We start from the raw sequence: 17,716 nt of genomic DNA on the forward strand, positions 1-17,716 counted from the left end.
TAACCATTTAAGTCGTAGAATAATATAAAAAAGTCTCTTGTCTATATTATTTTCTTTTTTATTTTCTTTTCTTTATTTTAATTATTTATTATTATTTTTTAAAATAAGCGTAAAAAATGAATGTGACCTATTTTTCATAGTCATCGGAGTAGTAATTAAACATTATGTCGAGCTTGTATTACCAGAATAGAATATTTAGAGCATCTCCAATAGCGGAGAGCGCACCGGTCCGCTCGCCGAACTATTGCAGTCGGCGAGCACCAAATCGGATAGAAAAACGGCGAGCGCACGCCGGTGCGCTGGCCGCTATTGCAGCCTCCCAATCGGCGAGCTGTTTTTTTTTCGAAACACTATATATACGCGATTTGCACGTCATTCTCATTCACACCACTTGTTTTAACGAGTACTCTCTCTATCTTAATTTCTGTACAAGATCAACAACACGAAATGGAGCACAACAACGAGCCTACTCCGGGGACGAGCGGGTCTCAAACTCCCACGGTACCCGTGGGAGGTGGATGGGGTCCGATGCCCGGGTACTACTACCCTTGGCAGCAGTTGATGCCCGGGATGGCACCAGGGGGTGGTACGCCGGGATGGCAGGGGATGCCGGGGGGTCCGGCGATGAAGGGCGGGTAGGGGGTACCCGGGGGTGGTACGCCGGGATGGCAGGGGTACAGGGGGGTCCGATGATGCCGGGGTGGGCACCCGGGATGCAGATGACGCAGGGGTACCCGGGGATGCAGGGGACGCAGGGGGTGGGGAGGGACAACGTCTATCGCCCCAGTTTTGATTTTGGTATTGCTTCTTCGCACACATCGACCCTAGTGGAGACGCAGTTCACAGGGTTTGAGACCTTCTCCTTAGAGTAGTTGGGAATAGATCTCGGGGATGCGGGCACTCCCGTTCAAACGGGGGGAGTAGGGCGGGGTCGGGGCGCGCCCAAGAAGAAAAAGGGGAAGAGGGTGGTCGACGAGTCGTCGCAGCCAGCCACGGAGGAAGTGGACGGACGCAGAGAATGTCGCGCTGTCCAAGGTGTGGGTGAGTATCTGCGATGACCCCCTCGCCTTGAACAATCAGAGGATCCTCAACTTGTGGGCTAAAATAGCAGCAGCCTACAAGGCATTTTGCCCGGCGGGGTGGCCACGCAGCGGGGAGGAGTGCCGGAAGGGGTGGGACCGAATCCGGTCTGGGGTCTCCCGATTTTCGGGCTTGTACACCAACGCCCTCCGAATGAAGTCCAGTGGCCAAACTGACAAGGACTGTAGGAGGATGGCGGAGAAAGAGTTCCCCTTGCCCGGGCTTTACAAGGAGTTCACCTACTGGAACTGCTATGAGGTGCTAATGGACTCCGAGAAGTTTCGGGAAGGTGTCGATGCTGGCTGGCCGAAAAAGCAGCGCCTGAACTATTCCGGTGATTACGCCGGTGGCAGCAGCGGCGGTTCCCACGACCTCACTGAAGATGCTCAGGAGACCCCGTCCCCTCCCGCGTTTACTCGCCGCACTCGCCCGGTTGGTCAAAGGCGGGCGCAACGGGCTCGCTAGAGGTCCCAGGAGGTCCAGTCGGCATCCCTCTTGTTGGCAGCTTGACAGCCGACCTCGTCTTCTTGGCGCGTCAACAAGCGCGGGCTCAGATGATCACGGTCATAGATCAATGGAAGAATGCAACTGGCCCCGAGGAGAAGAGTTTTTTTCACGCGGTGCTCGTGAGTATGCGAGAGGATTTGAATCCCGCCGCGGCACAGGTGGGGGGCTCTGACGCGGGCTCAGATGCCGCAGATTTGGGGGTCTCGGATAGCGGCGACGACGGCGACGACGACGAGGAGTGAGGCGGAGGTGGAGGCGGAGGCGGATGCGGGGGGCTCGTGCTTATTAGTTTTTTTTTTAAGTAATGTAAATTTTTTAATGGATTTTTTTTAATTAATGTACTTTTTAAAATTTTAATATTATTATTGAATTTTCCCGTATATGTTTCGTAAATTTAATTCTATATTTTGTCTGATTGTTAATTATTTGTTTTTAGTGCTGATGATGTGGTTAGGCTATGACTGAGCTATTGCTTGTCTAGTTGCTTGTCTTGATAATGTGGCATGGAGGATTTTAGTGCTGATGATATGGCAGAGAGTCTGTGGGTGAGCTATCATTGGGCTGGTCCACTTCCTACTATGGTCAACATAAAAAAAGAATTTTCCGAAATTGAAAGTTGTGCCTCGGTTCATTGCTTCTCCTCCAACTACCCAATCACTTCCTCTTTCCTGGCTCCTCTGCTCCCCCCACCGCTTCCATCCGCCGCCGGAAAGGATGTTTTCTTCCCTCTGTAAAACCCTCCGCAGCTCCTCCGTCACTAAACGCCGCGATTCTCCGCATTCCATTCTCCGCTGGCTCAGCAACGTCCCGGAAAACACCGTCTACGGCGGCCCGAAGCCACAGAACCCTAGCCAGCGCGTCACGCTCATTAACATCCGCCAGAAGCACAGGAATGGCGAGCCCATAACCATGGTTACGGCCTACGACTACCCCTCGGCGGTGCATTTGGACACCGCCGGCATCGACGTTTGCTTGGTCGGCGACTCCGCTTCCATGGTCGTTCACGGCCACGACACCACCCTCCCCATCACGCTCGATGAGATGCTCGTCCACTGCCGCGCCGTGGCGCGTGGCGCCAAGCGCCCGCTGCTCGTCGGGGACTTGCCGTTTGGAACCTACGAGTCCAGCACTCAACAGGTTATGGTTGATTATGAACACTAGGTGTTTGTGAAAATGTCTGTGAAAATTAAGTATGGGATTATTTAAACTAGGTTCGTCATCGCTTATTCGCTTGTGTGTTCAATTCCATGAGCATGTCCCTAGATTTATGTTCATAGTTATGACTCAGATTTGTTGTTTTTCAAGAGTATATGGTTGGTGATTTGCAGTTTGAATTATGCGCAGGCGGTTGATACAGCGGTGAGGGTATTGAAGGAGGGTGGAATGGATGCAATCAAACTGGAAGGTGGCGCACCTTCGAGAATCACAGCAGCTAAAGGTATCGTTGAAGCTGGTATTGCAGTGATCGGGCACGTGGGGCTCACACCGCAGGCAATCAGTGTTCTTGGAGGGTTCAGACCTCAAGGCAGAAACATCGATAGTGCAGTCAAGGTAGTGCTATTGAAGATTTACCGAGGGTAGCATGTGACATTCTCAACTGATTATCTTGATTCTACAGGTTGTGGAGACTTCAATGGCATTGCAGGAAGCAGGATGCTTTGCAGTAGTGTTGGAATGTGTTCCTCCACCGGTGGCGGCTGCAGCAACATCAGCCCTTCAGATCCCCACCATTGGCATTGGGGCTGGACCCTTTTGTAGTGGCCAAGTTAGTATAACCTTCCTTCATTTTTGTCGGAAGGCGTTGTGGGCCTTTTTCTTGAAATCATAATTACCCATGTTAATGTTAGATCAAATTGATCCCAGTACGTGTATAGATAAATTGAGACTTGTAATTGCCTATGAATTCCAGATTGTTTATAATATCAAATACTCATAAAAGTAACAACTGTCATCCAATGTCAAACTCAATTTGGTGGGAAGCAGGGGATGGATGGGAAGCTGTTGAATAACTGGTTTGTTCGAGTCATTAGTTGCCAGCTGACCATCATTCAAGTTATCTACTTTCGTGCATTTCTTTCATGCTTATGCTTCTAAATACTTTTAGGAATGGATAGACATTCTGTTGTGGTAGTTAGACCAGAAAAGCTTCTTCTCCTAGCCATTCCTAGGGTTCTTGTTCAGTGACTAGCTTGATATTGCGTGTCTCATTATTCAATTATAGATGGCTTGTGGAAACATAACACTTTCTTGTTATACATAGTGATGAACTAAACCCCAACTGTTTCAGATACAAGAGTATTATGCCATTTATGTTTGTTGCTTGTGACAGATATACAATTTGAACTTATTGTGCAGGTTCTAGTGTACCATGATCTTCTTGGAATGCTACAACACCCTCACCATGCCAAGGTTAATTCCTCAAAATTTGTTCGAAGTCTTCTCACTGCAACTACTTATTTTTGCTTAGGTCAAATGGGCTTCGTTTCTTCTGCACAGGTCACTCCCAAGTTCTGTAAACGTTATGCCCATGTAGGAGAAGCCATCGACAAGGCTCTTTCAGAATACCGGGATGAAGTAACAAGTGGGGCTTTCCCTGGCGCAGCTCACAGCCCTTACAAGATTGGAGCTGCTGACACTGAAGGCTTCCTACAAGCATTGGAGAAACTAGGTCTGGGTGACGCAGCATCTGCAGCAGCTGATGCAGCTTCAAAGATGGAAGCCCAAATGAAGTGATGGAAGAAATAGGCACAATGCACCAAGACTGCTTTCCTTCTCCGAGTAAGTAGTATGGGTTTCCTCTAGGGTTGGATTAATAAACAGAAGTTTTGGATCGTGTTGGAAATGCTTTAAGGGCAGCGTTCTTGTCCTAAAAAGAAGGTGATGCTCGCTTAGTGACATTCAAAGGTCACGGGTTTTGAGTCACCATAACACAGTCTTTATATTTGAATGCTAGATATTTCTTGACCTATATAGATGCTACTTGGAATGAAATAATGCACACCATTGAGTGCGTGGATATGAGAGTGGCTTTTCAGTACAAAAAGAAAGGTAGCAATTATTTCGGTCAATTTGCTTAGCGATTATGGTTGTGTTGATTGTAGTAGCACTCTTTGTGGATGTGGAGAAAATGAGCCCCCCTCTGTTTTATGAATGGCTGATATACTGCATTTTCTCATACAATTTGAGTTCCTTGAATCGCTCAAAAAAATCTTGATATAGGAATCTTTATTTTCAATTGCTAGTTCGCTACATAGATTAGTATCATAATGCTTCTAGAAATTTCCGAAGCCTCGGCATATTCCACTTCGTTGTAGGAAAAATTGGGTGACAGACCCACCCACACCCAAACCAGAAATCATCGAAACCCCATTTAAAGGTATGTGAAAAAGTACCGAATTAAGCATAATCATAAAATTCTTAATCATGATTTCATTACGCATAACAATAAATAACACCTTTTCTCATATATACTCCTACATGATTTTGAAAAACTAAATAATTTTACCCCAAAAAAAGAAGAAATAAAAAACACAATGTTATCTGTAGATTCTTTAGAGCATCCACAATAGCGCCTAGCGCACCGCCTAGCCGAGCGCCGGCGCTAGGCGGTGCGCTAGGCGATCTATTGCATCCGCCTAGCGGATTTCGCGAAAAAAAACCGCCTAGCGCTCGGCGGTTCCGCGGCGCTAGGCGATTCGCTAGGCGCTATTGCAGCGTCCGGATCGCCTAGCGCACCGCCTAGCGCGAATTTTTAATTTTTTTTTGTTTCCGAAACACTATATATACGCGACTTGCCTGTCATTTTCATTCGCATCACTTGTATCAACGAGTACTCTCTCTATCTAAATTTCTGTACAAGATCAACAACGGAAAATGGATCTCAACAACGAGCCTACTTCAGGGAGTAGCGGATCTCAAACTCCCCGATCCCCGTGGGAGGTGGATGGAGTCAGATGCCCCCATATTATAACATGTACCCGTGGCAGCAGATGATGCACGGGATACCAGCGGGGGGGGAGTCCGCCCGGGGCGTTTCTAGCGATGTCGGGGTGGGCACCCAGTGTCCAGATGCCGGGGTGGGCACCCGGGATGCAGATGATTCCCGGGGGGTACCGGCGACGCAGGGGACGCCCGCGACACAGGGGACGCCGTGGGACGTCTATCGCCCCAGTTTTGATTTTTCGACTGGTTCGTCGCACACATCGACGCCAACGGAGGCCGCCTCCGGCCCAGTTTGACACTTTCTCCTTCGATGACTTGGGGTTAGATCTTTCCGGTGTTCCGGATGCTCCCGTTCAAACGGGGGCGCAGGGCGAGGTCGGGGCGCCCCAAAGAAGAAAGGCAAGGGGGAAAGGGTCGGTGAGTCCTCGCAGCCGGGTGAGGACGACAACTCGGTACGAAGGAGGTGGACGGACGCGGAGAACAACCGGAGGATCGTCAACTTGTGGGGCAAGAGTTTGCTTCAAACATTGCTCCTGAGCATGCAGGAGGATTTGGAGGCGGCACGGAGGGAAGCCGACGGGAGTAGAGGCGGCGGCGACGGAGGCGGAGGCGATGGTGGCGACAGCGACGGAGGAGACGACGACGGCGACAAGGAGTGAATTATTGTACTTTTTTAAAAATTATTGTAATTTTTTTTAATTATTGTACTTTTTTTAAATTATTGTACTTTTTAAAATTTTAATAGTATTATTAATGTCTCCCGTATATGTCTCGTAAATTAAATCTCGTATATTGTGTGATTGTTAATTATTTCATTTTGTATATATTTGTTAATAGTGATGTGGATATTGTGTGGCTAGGCTATGGCTGGGCTATTGCTGGGCTATTTGCTTGTTTTGATGATGTGACTGGAGGATTTTTAGTGCTGATGATGTAGCAGTGGCTAGGCTATAGCTAGGCTATTGCTGGGCTATTCCTATTGTGGATAGCCTTACAACTCTGCCAACACCAGAAAAATAAAGAAGAATACTGTAGGGAGTAGTATAAAAAATGTTGACTTCTACACAATACTAAAATAAGAAGAAAAGCATCTAACTATTTAATCACTTCACCTCCGCCGGTCAACGGCCGCCGGCGGTGGTAGTGGTTTTTGCGCTAGTGGACAGCCACGGGAACTGCAAGTGGCCGGAGCCAGGCTCCGTCGCCGTGAAATCCTCCAAACCAGCGAAGAAATCGTCATCCAGAGCCATGTCTGCAACGCTAAATACGCCGTCGTCGTCGTCTTCGGCCAGCTCATCCTCTCTGCTGCTCTCCAACTTCTCCGGCACCGGCGAGAGGATCTCGGAGGAATTCTTGGAGGCGGGAGGGTCAGCCGGCTTGTGGCGGGTGCTGCCGGCGAGGGAGTTGCGGTGGGTGGGCATGGGGTGGTTGTGCTCCGCCGTGTAGGTCACGATGAACATTCCCGGGTCGGATTTATTCCGCTCCACTTGCTTTCTCGCCAGACAGCCTTTTGAGGTGCTGCATCTGTAATAACCCCTGAAAAATCAATAAAAAACACACATCTTTATCATCCAATTTTAACAATAAATAAAATTGAAAATAATACTAAATCCTTCTCTATCTCTATAAAAGTAAAAACTAAAAACGCACACCTTGGATATGGAGAGCCTTTAATTGGTTTCTGGCCGTACTTTCTCCACGACCACACGTCGGAAGATAGATTCTCGGCTGCCACGTGGCAAACCTTCTTGCTGAAGCACTTCCTGTAAAATACTCCATTTAGTAAGAAAACTGCAAAAAAAATCCAACTTGAAATACAAATCCAGACTAAAATACCTTCTTTTGGGCCTTGGGGTAGGAGTGTGAGAAGCAGGAATTTTTGGGGCATTCGAAACAGAGAAAGGCTGCGGCGGCGGCAGATCTTGCGATACTAGGCGGGAGGTCGAAATCGGCAAAGAAAAAGGGATTTCGGATTTGGGGAAAAAGGGTTTGTAGAGATCTTCTCGAACAACGTCGTTTCGTCTGGGCTGGAGCAGATCTTGGAAGGAAGAGACTGAGAAGTTGCAAGGCGCCTTCTTATGAGTATGGAGAGATTCAAAGGATCTGGTGTTGTTGTTCGTTGCTACGGTGGGGGAGGGGGAGGGGGCGGTGAGGGCGGCGCAGCCTCTGACGATGGCGTGGAGATCCCAGTCATCCTCCATTTCTTTGCTTCTTGGTTTATGGTTGAGGGACAAAAGGAGGCGCTGACTTTTGAGAGAGAGAGAGGGTGGTGGTGGGAATATGCAAATGAGTGGAAAGGAATAGCAAATCTATTATTTAAAGAAAGAAAGTGGGTGAGCAAAGGAGGATGAGAGAGGGGGAATTTGGAGGCTCACGGAAGATTTCTTGCTTTTCTACATTTGGGGTGTTAAATAAATAAATATAGTGTAGTGGGTTGACTTTGGCGATTGTCAAAGGGGCGTTATAAAAGAGAAGAGGTCCACGCGGTTTTGTATTCACTCAGTTGGCACGTGAGAGAAGGGGCACCTGCCGACGGAAACAAGGCACGTGGTGGAGGCCACCACCTCGTTTCTCTCTCCCTTTTATTCTTTCTTCTCTTAAACCGCGCCTGTCACTGTAGCTTGCCGGCGAACACAGGCGCTGTCTCCTATCCACGATTCACACTCACACTCAGCACCATCTCTCATCGCTCTCTTTTACTACCATACATGCATCAATCGTGGTCGCCGCCACCACCTAGGCATTGGGATGGCCTCGGATAAAGATAAACCAAATGGACTAGTAGTTTGCTGTCTCCACTCTGTAAGATCATCATTAACTCCGTCCCCAATTTAAGCCTCAAGTCCACCTCAAGTCCACCTCAAGTTCCCTTCACGTCATCATTCCCCTAAATTTAATTCATATACCACAACTTCTCTAACTTTGCAGGCCTCATCCCATGCCATAATTATTAAATTGCATTATTCACAACTTCAACCTATTTTACTTGTAAAATAGTATACGTTGAACAATTCAAACCGAGAAATTCATTGTTCAGTCGAAAAAAAGAAAATTACAAATCCTAGACAAAGAAAATTAAAAATTCTAGAAAATGAAAATTAAAAATCCTAGAAAATAAAAATACAAGTCATAAAAATAAAAATAAATGAAAAAACTACTTCTTCATTTGTGCGCGAAGGTAGGCGATTATCTCATGGTGCAACTCGAGATCGAACTCTGACATTGTCGAGGTATCCCTCGATGTCAACTCCGTCAGCTGGCTCATCCACCGGGTAATACTCATCTCTGACATAGAGTAGGATATCTTATCCAGAGAATGATTGGGCGGCGGTGGCGGCATAGCGGAGTGGCTCGCAGTTGCCTTCCCCTTCGCTTTCCTCTTTGTCATCTTTGTTCCCATCGGACGGCTTTGAGTACTAGGGGATGAGAGGAAGACGTCGTCGTCTGTCACGTTGAGGTCGATTGCTGGACCTCCTTCGCTCGAAGAGTAGTTTCCGGAGGCGGAAACTTTGGTTCTCTTCGGCGCCCTATTTGGCGCCAGTTCTGCCCCACCGGTGTACTTCGGACTCTTCTCGACAAGCTTCCAAACGTCGAAGTACTTGAACTGCTTCTTCCCGTTAGAGAAGAACTCCGCCCTGGCTTTCTCCACGAGGTCCATCTCGCTGTGCCCGCTCTGCCACATCCGGAGTACATTGGTCCACTTGCCTTCCACTTGTTCATCTCCTTCTGGACCAGACCCCAAGGCTTGCGTAGCTTCACGTAGCTATGCTCGAACGACCCTCTAGGACGACCAACGTTGTACTTCTCCGCAATCCACTGCCATAACACTTTGTCGCTCTACTGGTTGCCAATGATAGGATCATCGGAGACGTTGACGAAGTTCTTGGCTAGCCACAATGTCTCCTGCGGACTATACTTTTTCGGCCCCTCATCATCCGCAACCTTGTCCTTGCCCTTCCCTTCAGCAGGCTCCATATCACTGATTTCGTACTCATCAGTGCTAACTAGCGATGTTATTTCTATATTGGTAGCCACCCCCGGACTAGGCGTCGCATCCGGGTTGGGCGATGGCGGCACGTACCATTTGTTGGTGTTGACGAACTCGTTCATCTGACATTCGTCGCTGTTAAACCACTCCATAGAAGCAGAAATTATTGTAATACAAGAGGATTGAAATGGGCAAAGTGTGGAAGAATGGTGCACAAATGAAGTATATATAGGCAAATAAAATGAAAAAAAAATAAATGTTGGGGACTTGCGGCCCGGCCCGGAAGACATCCAACGTCGGGCCGAGACGCTGGGCGTGCGGCACGGGCACGATTAACGCTCAGTCGGGACGGGCCCCGGGCGCGGCCCGGGGCCGCGACTGCGTCCCCTGGACCGACCCAGGTTGGAAATTGCTCTCCTCCAACGCATCGTGACGCGGCGGTCCGGCCTGCTGCGTTAACGATGCTCTAAAGCACCCGGGGCCGCGACTGCGTCCCCTGGACCGACCCAGGTTGGAAATTGCTCTCCTCCAATGCATCGTGACGCGGCGGTCCGGCCTGCTGCGTTAACGATGCTCTAAAACCCACTCTTTACTAGTATTAAAAAATAAAGAATAGCTATATAATAAAGAATAAATTATCCAAAACAATGAAATTCTTGTCGATCCACGTCTTTCAAAAAAGTAGTCAATTATATTAATATAACTTTAATATTTTTTTCTTATTTTATCCCATTAAATTTGATTTGGGAGAAATTATTAGTCGCATTATTTAAAGGATGAAATTCATGATTTTTGCGAATTTGTATATCGCTCACAAAGACATTAACTTTAATATAAAAAATACTATAAAATACTATAAATTTAGGATTATGTATTTTGGCTTCCAAATTACTATATAGTAATATATTGTTTCCTCAAATTTTAACTAAAGTGAGAATTGAAAATAATGTCAAATTTATAATATAAGTAATTAGCTATATTTTAAAATTGCGGGATTAACCATAATTTGATTAAACTTCATAAATTTTTTGGTATTTTTTTGGAGTATCACTTCTCTTTTTTTAATTATCCCACGAAACAGAACATATCTATAAAATTAATTAATTAACTTCAAACATTTTTTTAAATATATTACTTTTTTACCAATTCATTGACTCAGTTTTTTTAGATATGGGGTTGAAATTTTGATACGATTTAATTAAAATTGACATTTATAAATAAAAATTGAATTTTCAAAAAGTTAAAAATGGTGTGGCCACTGCCCCCGCTAGTGGCGCTGCATCTAGTTCGCGAAAGCGGCTCTATTAGGCCATCCACAATAGGAATAGCCCAGCAATAGCCCAGCCATAGCCTAGCCACGGCCACATCATCAGCACTAAAAATCCTCCTGCCACATCATAAATAGCCCAGCCATAGCCTAGCCACATCATAAATAGCCCAGCCACATCAATAGCCACATCACTAATAACAATTATATAAAATGACATAATTAACAATCACACAATATACGGAATTTAATTTACGAGACATATACGGGAAACATTAATAATACTATCCACATCACTATTAACAAATATATACAAAATGAAATAATTAACAATCACACAATATGCGAAATTTAATTTACGAGACATATACGGGAAAAGTTTAATAATACTATTAAAATTTAAAAAAGTACAATAATTTAAAAAAAGTACATTAATTTTTTTAAAAAAATACATTAATAAAAAAGAGTGACATTTCACTCCTCGTCTCCGTCGTCGTCGCCTCCGTCGCTGTCGCCTCCGCCGCCACCATCGCCGTCGCCTACGCCGCTGCCGCCGCCACGGGTCTCCCTCCGTATAGCCTCCAACTCGTCCTGCAGGCTCATGAGCAAGGTTTGAAGCACGCTCTTCTCCACTGGATCCGTCGCCACCCGCCATTCGGCCATCGTCTTGATCAATTGAGCGCGCGTTTGGGCGCGAGCGAAGAATTTGAGCTCCTGGGTGGATTGGCCAAGGGGGGATGCCGACTGGACCTCCTGGGAAGCCCCGGCGTTCCCTCTCGCCGCCTGCTGAGCGCGCTTGCGCCCAATCGGGCGAGGTCGGCCACCGACCGAACGCGGCGTGGGGAACTCCTGCGTCGTCTCGGGGAGGTCGTGGGAACCTCCGCTGCTGCCGCTGTAATCGCCGGTGTAGTTCAGTCGTTGCTTCTTCGGCCAGCCAGAGTCGACACCTACTCGGAACTTCTCGGACTCGCTCAGTACAAGATAGCAGTTCCAGTAGGTGAAGTCCTTGTATAAACCCTTCAGTGAGAAGGCTTTCTCCGCTATTCTCCTGCAGTCATCCTCCGTTTGGCCACTGCTCATCATGCGGAGTGCGTTGGTGTACAAATCCGAAAATCGGGAGACCGCCGCCCTGATTCAGTTCCAGCCCTTCCGGCAATCCTCCCCGTTGCGGGGCCTCCCCTCCAGGCAAAATCTCTGGTAGGTTGCTGCTATCTTGCCCCACATGTTGACGATCCTTTGCTCGTTCGAAACGAGAGGATCGTTGCAAACACTCACCCACGCCTTGCTGAGCGCGACGTTCTCGTCGTCCGTCCACCTCCTCCGTACCTCCTCCTCACCCGGCTGCGACGACTCGCCGACCTTCTTCTTGCCCTTCTTCTTTGGGGCGCCACGCCCCGGCACTGCCCCCCCTTGAACTAGAGTCTCCGGAGCTCCGAGAGTATCAAACCCCAACTCATCTAAGGAGAAACTATCAAACCCCAAGGGTGTTTGGGTCGATGTGTGCGAAGACCCAGTCGAAAAATTAAAACTGGGGCGATAGACATCCCCCGCCGTCGCCGGGGACCCCCCAGGAGTCCCCTGTGTAGCCGGTACGACCCCCGGAGTCCCCTGTGTAGCCGGTACGACCCCCGGAGTCCACTGTGTCGCCGGTACGACCCCCGGAGTCCACTGTGTCGCCGGTGCTCCCCCGGGCATCATCTGCATCCCGGGTACCCACCCCGGTATCGGCGGAAACCCCCCCGGCGGACTCCCCCTCATTGGGGCCCCGGGCATCATCTGCTGCCACGGGTACATGTTGTAGTACCCGGGCACCTGACCCCATCCACTTCCCACAGGGATCGTCGGAGTTTGTGACCCGCTACTCCCGGAACTAGGCTTGTTGATATCCATTTCCCGTTGTTGATCTTGAACAGAAATTAAGATAGAGTGAGTACTCGTTAAAATAAATGGTGCGAATGAAAATGACGAGCAAAGCGCATATATATAGTGTTTCGAAAAAAAAAATTAATTTTCGCACTAGGCGGTGCGCTGGGCGATCCGGGCGCTGCAATAGCGCCGAACGGACCGCCCAGCCGACCGCCCAGCGCCACATAACCGCCTAGCGCTGCGCGGTTTCTCTCTCCACTCAGCCGCTGGGCGGCTGCAATAGACCGCCCAGCGAACCGCCCAGCGCCGGCGCTCGGCTGGGCGGTCGCTGGGCGCCTATTGTGGATGGTCTTAAAGAATAGACATGGTCTTACTATGCGTCAATTTTCATATTTCAAATTTAAGGTCAAAGTTAGTTAGGTAGAGTATATTATTAAGTTGGCAGTTTTTTATTGTGAACATTTAATAGTAGAATAATATTGTTATTGAGAGCATCCCCACCCGTGCTCTTGCCAACGAGCACGGATGTGGGCCCAGACCCACTTTTACTCTTTGTCCTTAGGCAAGAGCACAACACCTACATTCGTGTTATTCCGCAAGGACAAGCTCAAGGGTCTCACCATTCTATTATTCAATTTAAATAAAAACATTTCCACAATATTAAAATGCATTAAAACTACCCGGAATACTATAACAAATTATAAAAAACATTAAAAATTACATAATTAAAAATCTAAAAATTAAAAATTATATAATTAAAATCCTAAATATTAAAAATTACATAATTCAACTCCTAAAAAATAAAAATTACATAATTAAAGGCTAAAAATACCCCCGTGGAAGACTATTCATCCGGCTCTACCGCCAATGTTCTTTGGAGATCCCGTATCATTGCCACATGCGATCGAAGTTGCTCGGGGGTCATAGTTGACCTATCGGCCAAATTGAGTTGGGCAAAAACCCTCCACAACGAGTTGGTGGGGGGTTGAGGTGGCACAAAGGGGGCGGGATCGGGGGCAGATGGAGTCGCAGCGCGACGGCGGTTGGCCGTCGACTTCTTCCTTCCTTGCGGTCGGCGTTGGGAACTACTCGGGCCGGCGTCGGGGCTACCCAAGTTAGCTCCGGCGAGCTGGGTGCACACCTCATCGGAGCCGGCGTCGGATAGGGATACCGACCTCGACCATTTGCTGGAGGAGTTAGAGGAGGATGATACGCCTCCCCTATGCTTCGGATGCACACGCACCTCCTACCAACACATTGAGATACTTGAACGGTTTGTAGTGTTGGGGTTGGTAGGTCGCCAACACGGCACTGATGATGTCGACCTCGCTTCTGCCGCTCTCCGCCGACCGCTCTTCCTGGAGGTAATACCCCACTAACTTTTGGATTTCTTTGTTGGCTCTGTATATGGCATTGCGCACCATACTCTCGTTGCGCTCGATTTTTTCAGCAGGGCGTTTTTGATTGTACCGGCGACAAACGTGCCACAAAAAATGGTCCCTGGAATGGTTCGTGTCAATTTCCAGATCTTCGGAGATAGACAAAAACGCTTTGAAAAATTGATCCATCTCCCCCGGAGTGTACGAGGTGCGGACACCACGAGTAGGAAGATGAGGAGTTTGAGAGCTGCCGCTCCCTCCCGCTCTAGGTACGGGTGGTTCGGGTGCCTACCCGTATTGCCCATCGGGGGCATCTTGGTCGTCCACCGGGTAAGGCCGATAGCCACCATAGGAGGGGCCGAAAATTCCGTTTTCGGACTAGGAAATGGTTGTGAGTCGAACCATTCGTGGTTCCAACCGCGGGAGCCGGAGGGGTGATCGCCGGAGCCGGACATTTTTTTGTTGTAAGAGTGAAAGAAAGATTGAGAATTGTAAGAATGGAAATGAGAGAATTTAGATAAGAATTGTGTAGTGTGGTGTGAAATTTTTTGTGTGGAAGTAGGGGTATTTATAGATGAAAATGTGAATTTTTGGGGAAAAATTGAAAAATAAATTAAAAATGGGGAGAAAACGGATATAATTTTTTGGAAAGTGGGAAAATATATATTTTTTAATTAAATTTTTAATTAAAATCTGATTAAAAAAAAGAAATTCCAACGGCATTGCCGTTGGCCAATCAGGCGTTGACACGTGTGCCAAAATAAATTCCAAGGGACGTGCTCCATGCATCGAGCAGCGCCGCGTCAGCGGCGAGCAGGCGGTACCGCGCTGCTGGCACGGACGGACGGACGCACCGCTGCTGATGCTCTGAAGTTGTTATGCGGTTGTAAAACTATTAATTGTACATTTTTTTTAGAATCTTGAGATAAGGATATTATCATGGCATCGATTGATTATACTTATTGCGCTTACAAAACCATGTCTATTGCACATAGGTTTACGCTCAACATGTTTGCTTCTTCTTCATTGAAATTTCTTCTTTTTGTTCTTATACTTCATAAATTTGCCAAAATGGTGAAAGTTCGTGATATTTTCCATAAGATTTTAGATGTGAGAAATATTAGAATTCGTAAAAACTTGGTGATATTAGCTCCTATTAGCCATTTATTTGCGTTGGTGATGAAAATTTATAACGACTTTTAAATATATCACAAGATTCACGTGGACTTACAACAAAGAATTTGCATCGATGTGTCATGCGTTGTAATTATATCTTTATTTTCTTTTGGCAGCTTGTTTCGCCAAATTGCATTTATTTTATGAACGAATTATAAACAATTAAACACCCACAATTGAGTTTTCCAAGACTTCACCTACTTTATTTCTATAAATACTAGTATTTCCGAATTCACGTTCCATGCTTGATGCTACGTACTATATAACAAAGTAAAATATGGTATGTATATGTATAGATTCCAAAAATATTAAAGTAATTAAATATGTGGGTAAGATGTAGTATCATACTAGTGGATAGACAAGAATATGCAAGGGTGTAATCCACAAATAAATAATTAATACAAATGAGAATGATTGCGGTGGAAGCGGAGCTGTCGTGGGATTGGAGATGGATGGAGGAATATGCACAACACAAAACATTTACTCCATTTTAAATTAATTTGGATGAAAAAAAAAATGTTAACAGGAAAAAAAAAGTAGAGTAGTGAAATTACTACCCAATCCATTTGTGCCAAACCGCAAATCCTTCCATCAATATAATGCTACTCAAAAAATGGGTGAGCCCAAGGAAGTAAAGCAAAATTAGAAATGCGAAATATGATTAGTAGACCTAAATCAATATGATTATGGATATAGACTGGACAGTTAGGTAAAGCATGTCATTGTTATCGACCTTTTGGCTAAGATGGATTATAGATAACTACCATTTTCCTCCACTATTAGAGGCACTCTTGAATTATTCAATCAAATCAATCCCATCAATTTCTTATCTTTATGTTATGCATTATTAATCTAACATGCTACTAGTACTAGGTAAATATGCATCTTCAATATTTCTCCATCACAAGCTTACTTCACCTTTTGTCATTCAAAAAAAGCCTTTGATTTCGCTCCACAGAATTATGTGGTAGCTCATCATGCTAATGGCTTCGTGTCGAAAGAGGGATCTTTAGTGCAGATTGTCGCTTACATTCCATTTAGATTTAAATTAAATTAAATTACAGTTATGAAGTGGATTATTACTTTTGAATTAGTAATTACTAAATTTTACTTTACATTAAAACTGAATCAAAATTGTTATTACATTTTTAAGTGGATCACAATATGTTAAATAGGCTCAATATATAATTCCTTTAACTAAAATCACGTGACACTAGTTATTAATATGGCCCAAAAGTAAGCCCAGCTTAAATTGGGCCAACGTCTCATCCATAAAATTTCAACAATTTTCCAAAAACAATAAATCAAATAAAGTGAACTTCAAATTTTATCTCTTTAAAAAGTATTTTGTGTTCCTTTTAGGTCACTGAACTCAAATGAATATAGCCCTATGTCTCTGGGAGATGCAAACTATAACTCGATGTCATTTTTATTAACCCCGAGCCTTAAAAATGAACTTATTTAGATTGAAATTCGTGTGCATTTAAATGGAAAGATTGTAGTCCATATCTTTCATCCTAATTTTTATCCAAACTAGTTCGGTTTCATGGGCCAAATTAAGCTTGAGTTACCAATGAGTTTGACAGTACTTGGTTCATCAAACTTAATGCCTAATCTAAATTAGTTGAGGAGCTCCAATATGATGAGACAAAAGTAGATTTTGGATTTCATGGGGTCTAAATCGAAAGCAAATTGCACTATTTTTGTAGTATCATGGAAATGTATTTTTAAATTATTTTCTCTATTGAGCTCAAAGGTATGTCGCAAGCCAATGCCTTTAAATTGAGGAAGAGAACAATGAAGTTAGTACATTGGAATATAGAGAGTACATAATTATAGGAAAAATTACAGGGGTAGCACATTTTCATAGCAATTGAATCTCAATTACCGATTAATTAAACAATTCGAATAATTTGTTTTATGCACTATCATCGTAATTTGTTAGTACTATATTTCAGTTATCTGTATAAATTAATTGGAGAAATATATTATTGTTGATGTATATGTATGATGAAATAAAATGTACATGATAACATAATAAATTATATCTCAACTAATTCAGTGGTGTGCGGGTTTGTCTTTATCATTATTAAAGAAGAAAAATATGGCAATTATTTTGTTTACCCTTCGTTAATCTTTTGCATTTGAAGCCACATGATAAAAAAAATATTAATATAAAATTGTTATTGCTTGCCACGTCAATTATCATGATTACTATAAACAATGACTCGGTTAATTAATAATGTATAACTCATACTATTATAATTAGTTTCGTACGTGGTGTGATGATATATTATTAAACTTATAAGATATAATATAAGAATATTATTAGTTGCGTAATATATCCATGTAATATCCTAATCAATATTAGTGGGTGAAAATAATGTAAGCATATTTTAAGTTGTTTTTTGTTCGTTTTCAGAGGTATGGCTGCATAATTGGTGGAATAAGTGAATTTATGAATATGAATGTCAAGAATTTAGATTTAAATTTGTATTTTGTATGTTAAAT

At 45.0% G+C, this 17,716-nt stretch overlaps 2 protein-coding genes across 2 annotated transcripts; one reads left to right on the plus strand and one right to left on the minus strand.

Moving 5' to 3' along the window:
• The first annotated feature begins 2,202 nt into the window (after window positions 1-2,202).
• Window positions 2,203-4,738, plus strand: LOC121792429 (3-methyl-2-oxobutanoate hydroxymethyltransferase 1, mitochondrial-like). The gene is made up of 5 exons (XM_042190370.1): window positions 2,203-2,724; window positions 2,932-3,138; window positions 3,206-3,352; window positions 3,943-3,996; window positions 4,084-4,738. Exons 1-5 carry the CDS (start codon window positions 2,302-2,304, stop codon window positions 4,318-4,320), a joined length of 1,068 nt encoding a protein of 355 aa, XP_042046304.1. The 5' UTR covers window positions 2,203-2,301; the 3' UTR covers window positions 4,321-4,738.
• A 1,808-nt stretch (window positions 4,739-6,546) lies between these two features.
• Window positions 6,547-7,931, minus strand: LOC121792430 (WRKY transcription factor 22-like). Its single transcript, XM_042190372.1, has 3 exons — window positions 7,366-7,931; window positions 7,182-7,292; window positions 6,547-7,065 (listed from the first exon to the last, which is right to left on the minus strand). The coding sequence occupies exons 1-3, from the start codon at window positions 7,728-7,730 to the stop codon at window positions 6,651-6,653; spliced, it is 891 nt and encodes a 296-aa protein (XP_042046306.1). The 5' UTR covers window positions 7,731-7,931; the 3' UTR covers window positions 6,547-6,650.
• Window positions 7,932-17,716: the final 9,785 nt, after the last annotated feature.

The sequence above is a fragment of the Salvia splendens genome, chromosome 2, assembly GCF_004379255.2.
Source record: "Salvia splendens isolate huo1 chromosome 2, SspV2, whole genome shotgun sequence".
Classification (NCBI taxonomy): Eukaryota; Viridiplantae; Streptophyta; class Magnoliopsida; order Lamiales; family Lamiaceae; genus Salvia; species Salvia splendens.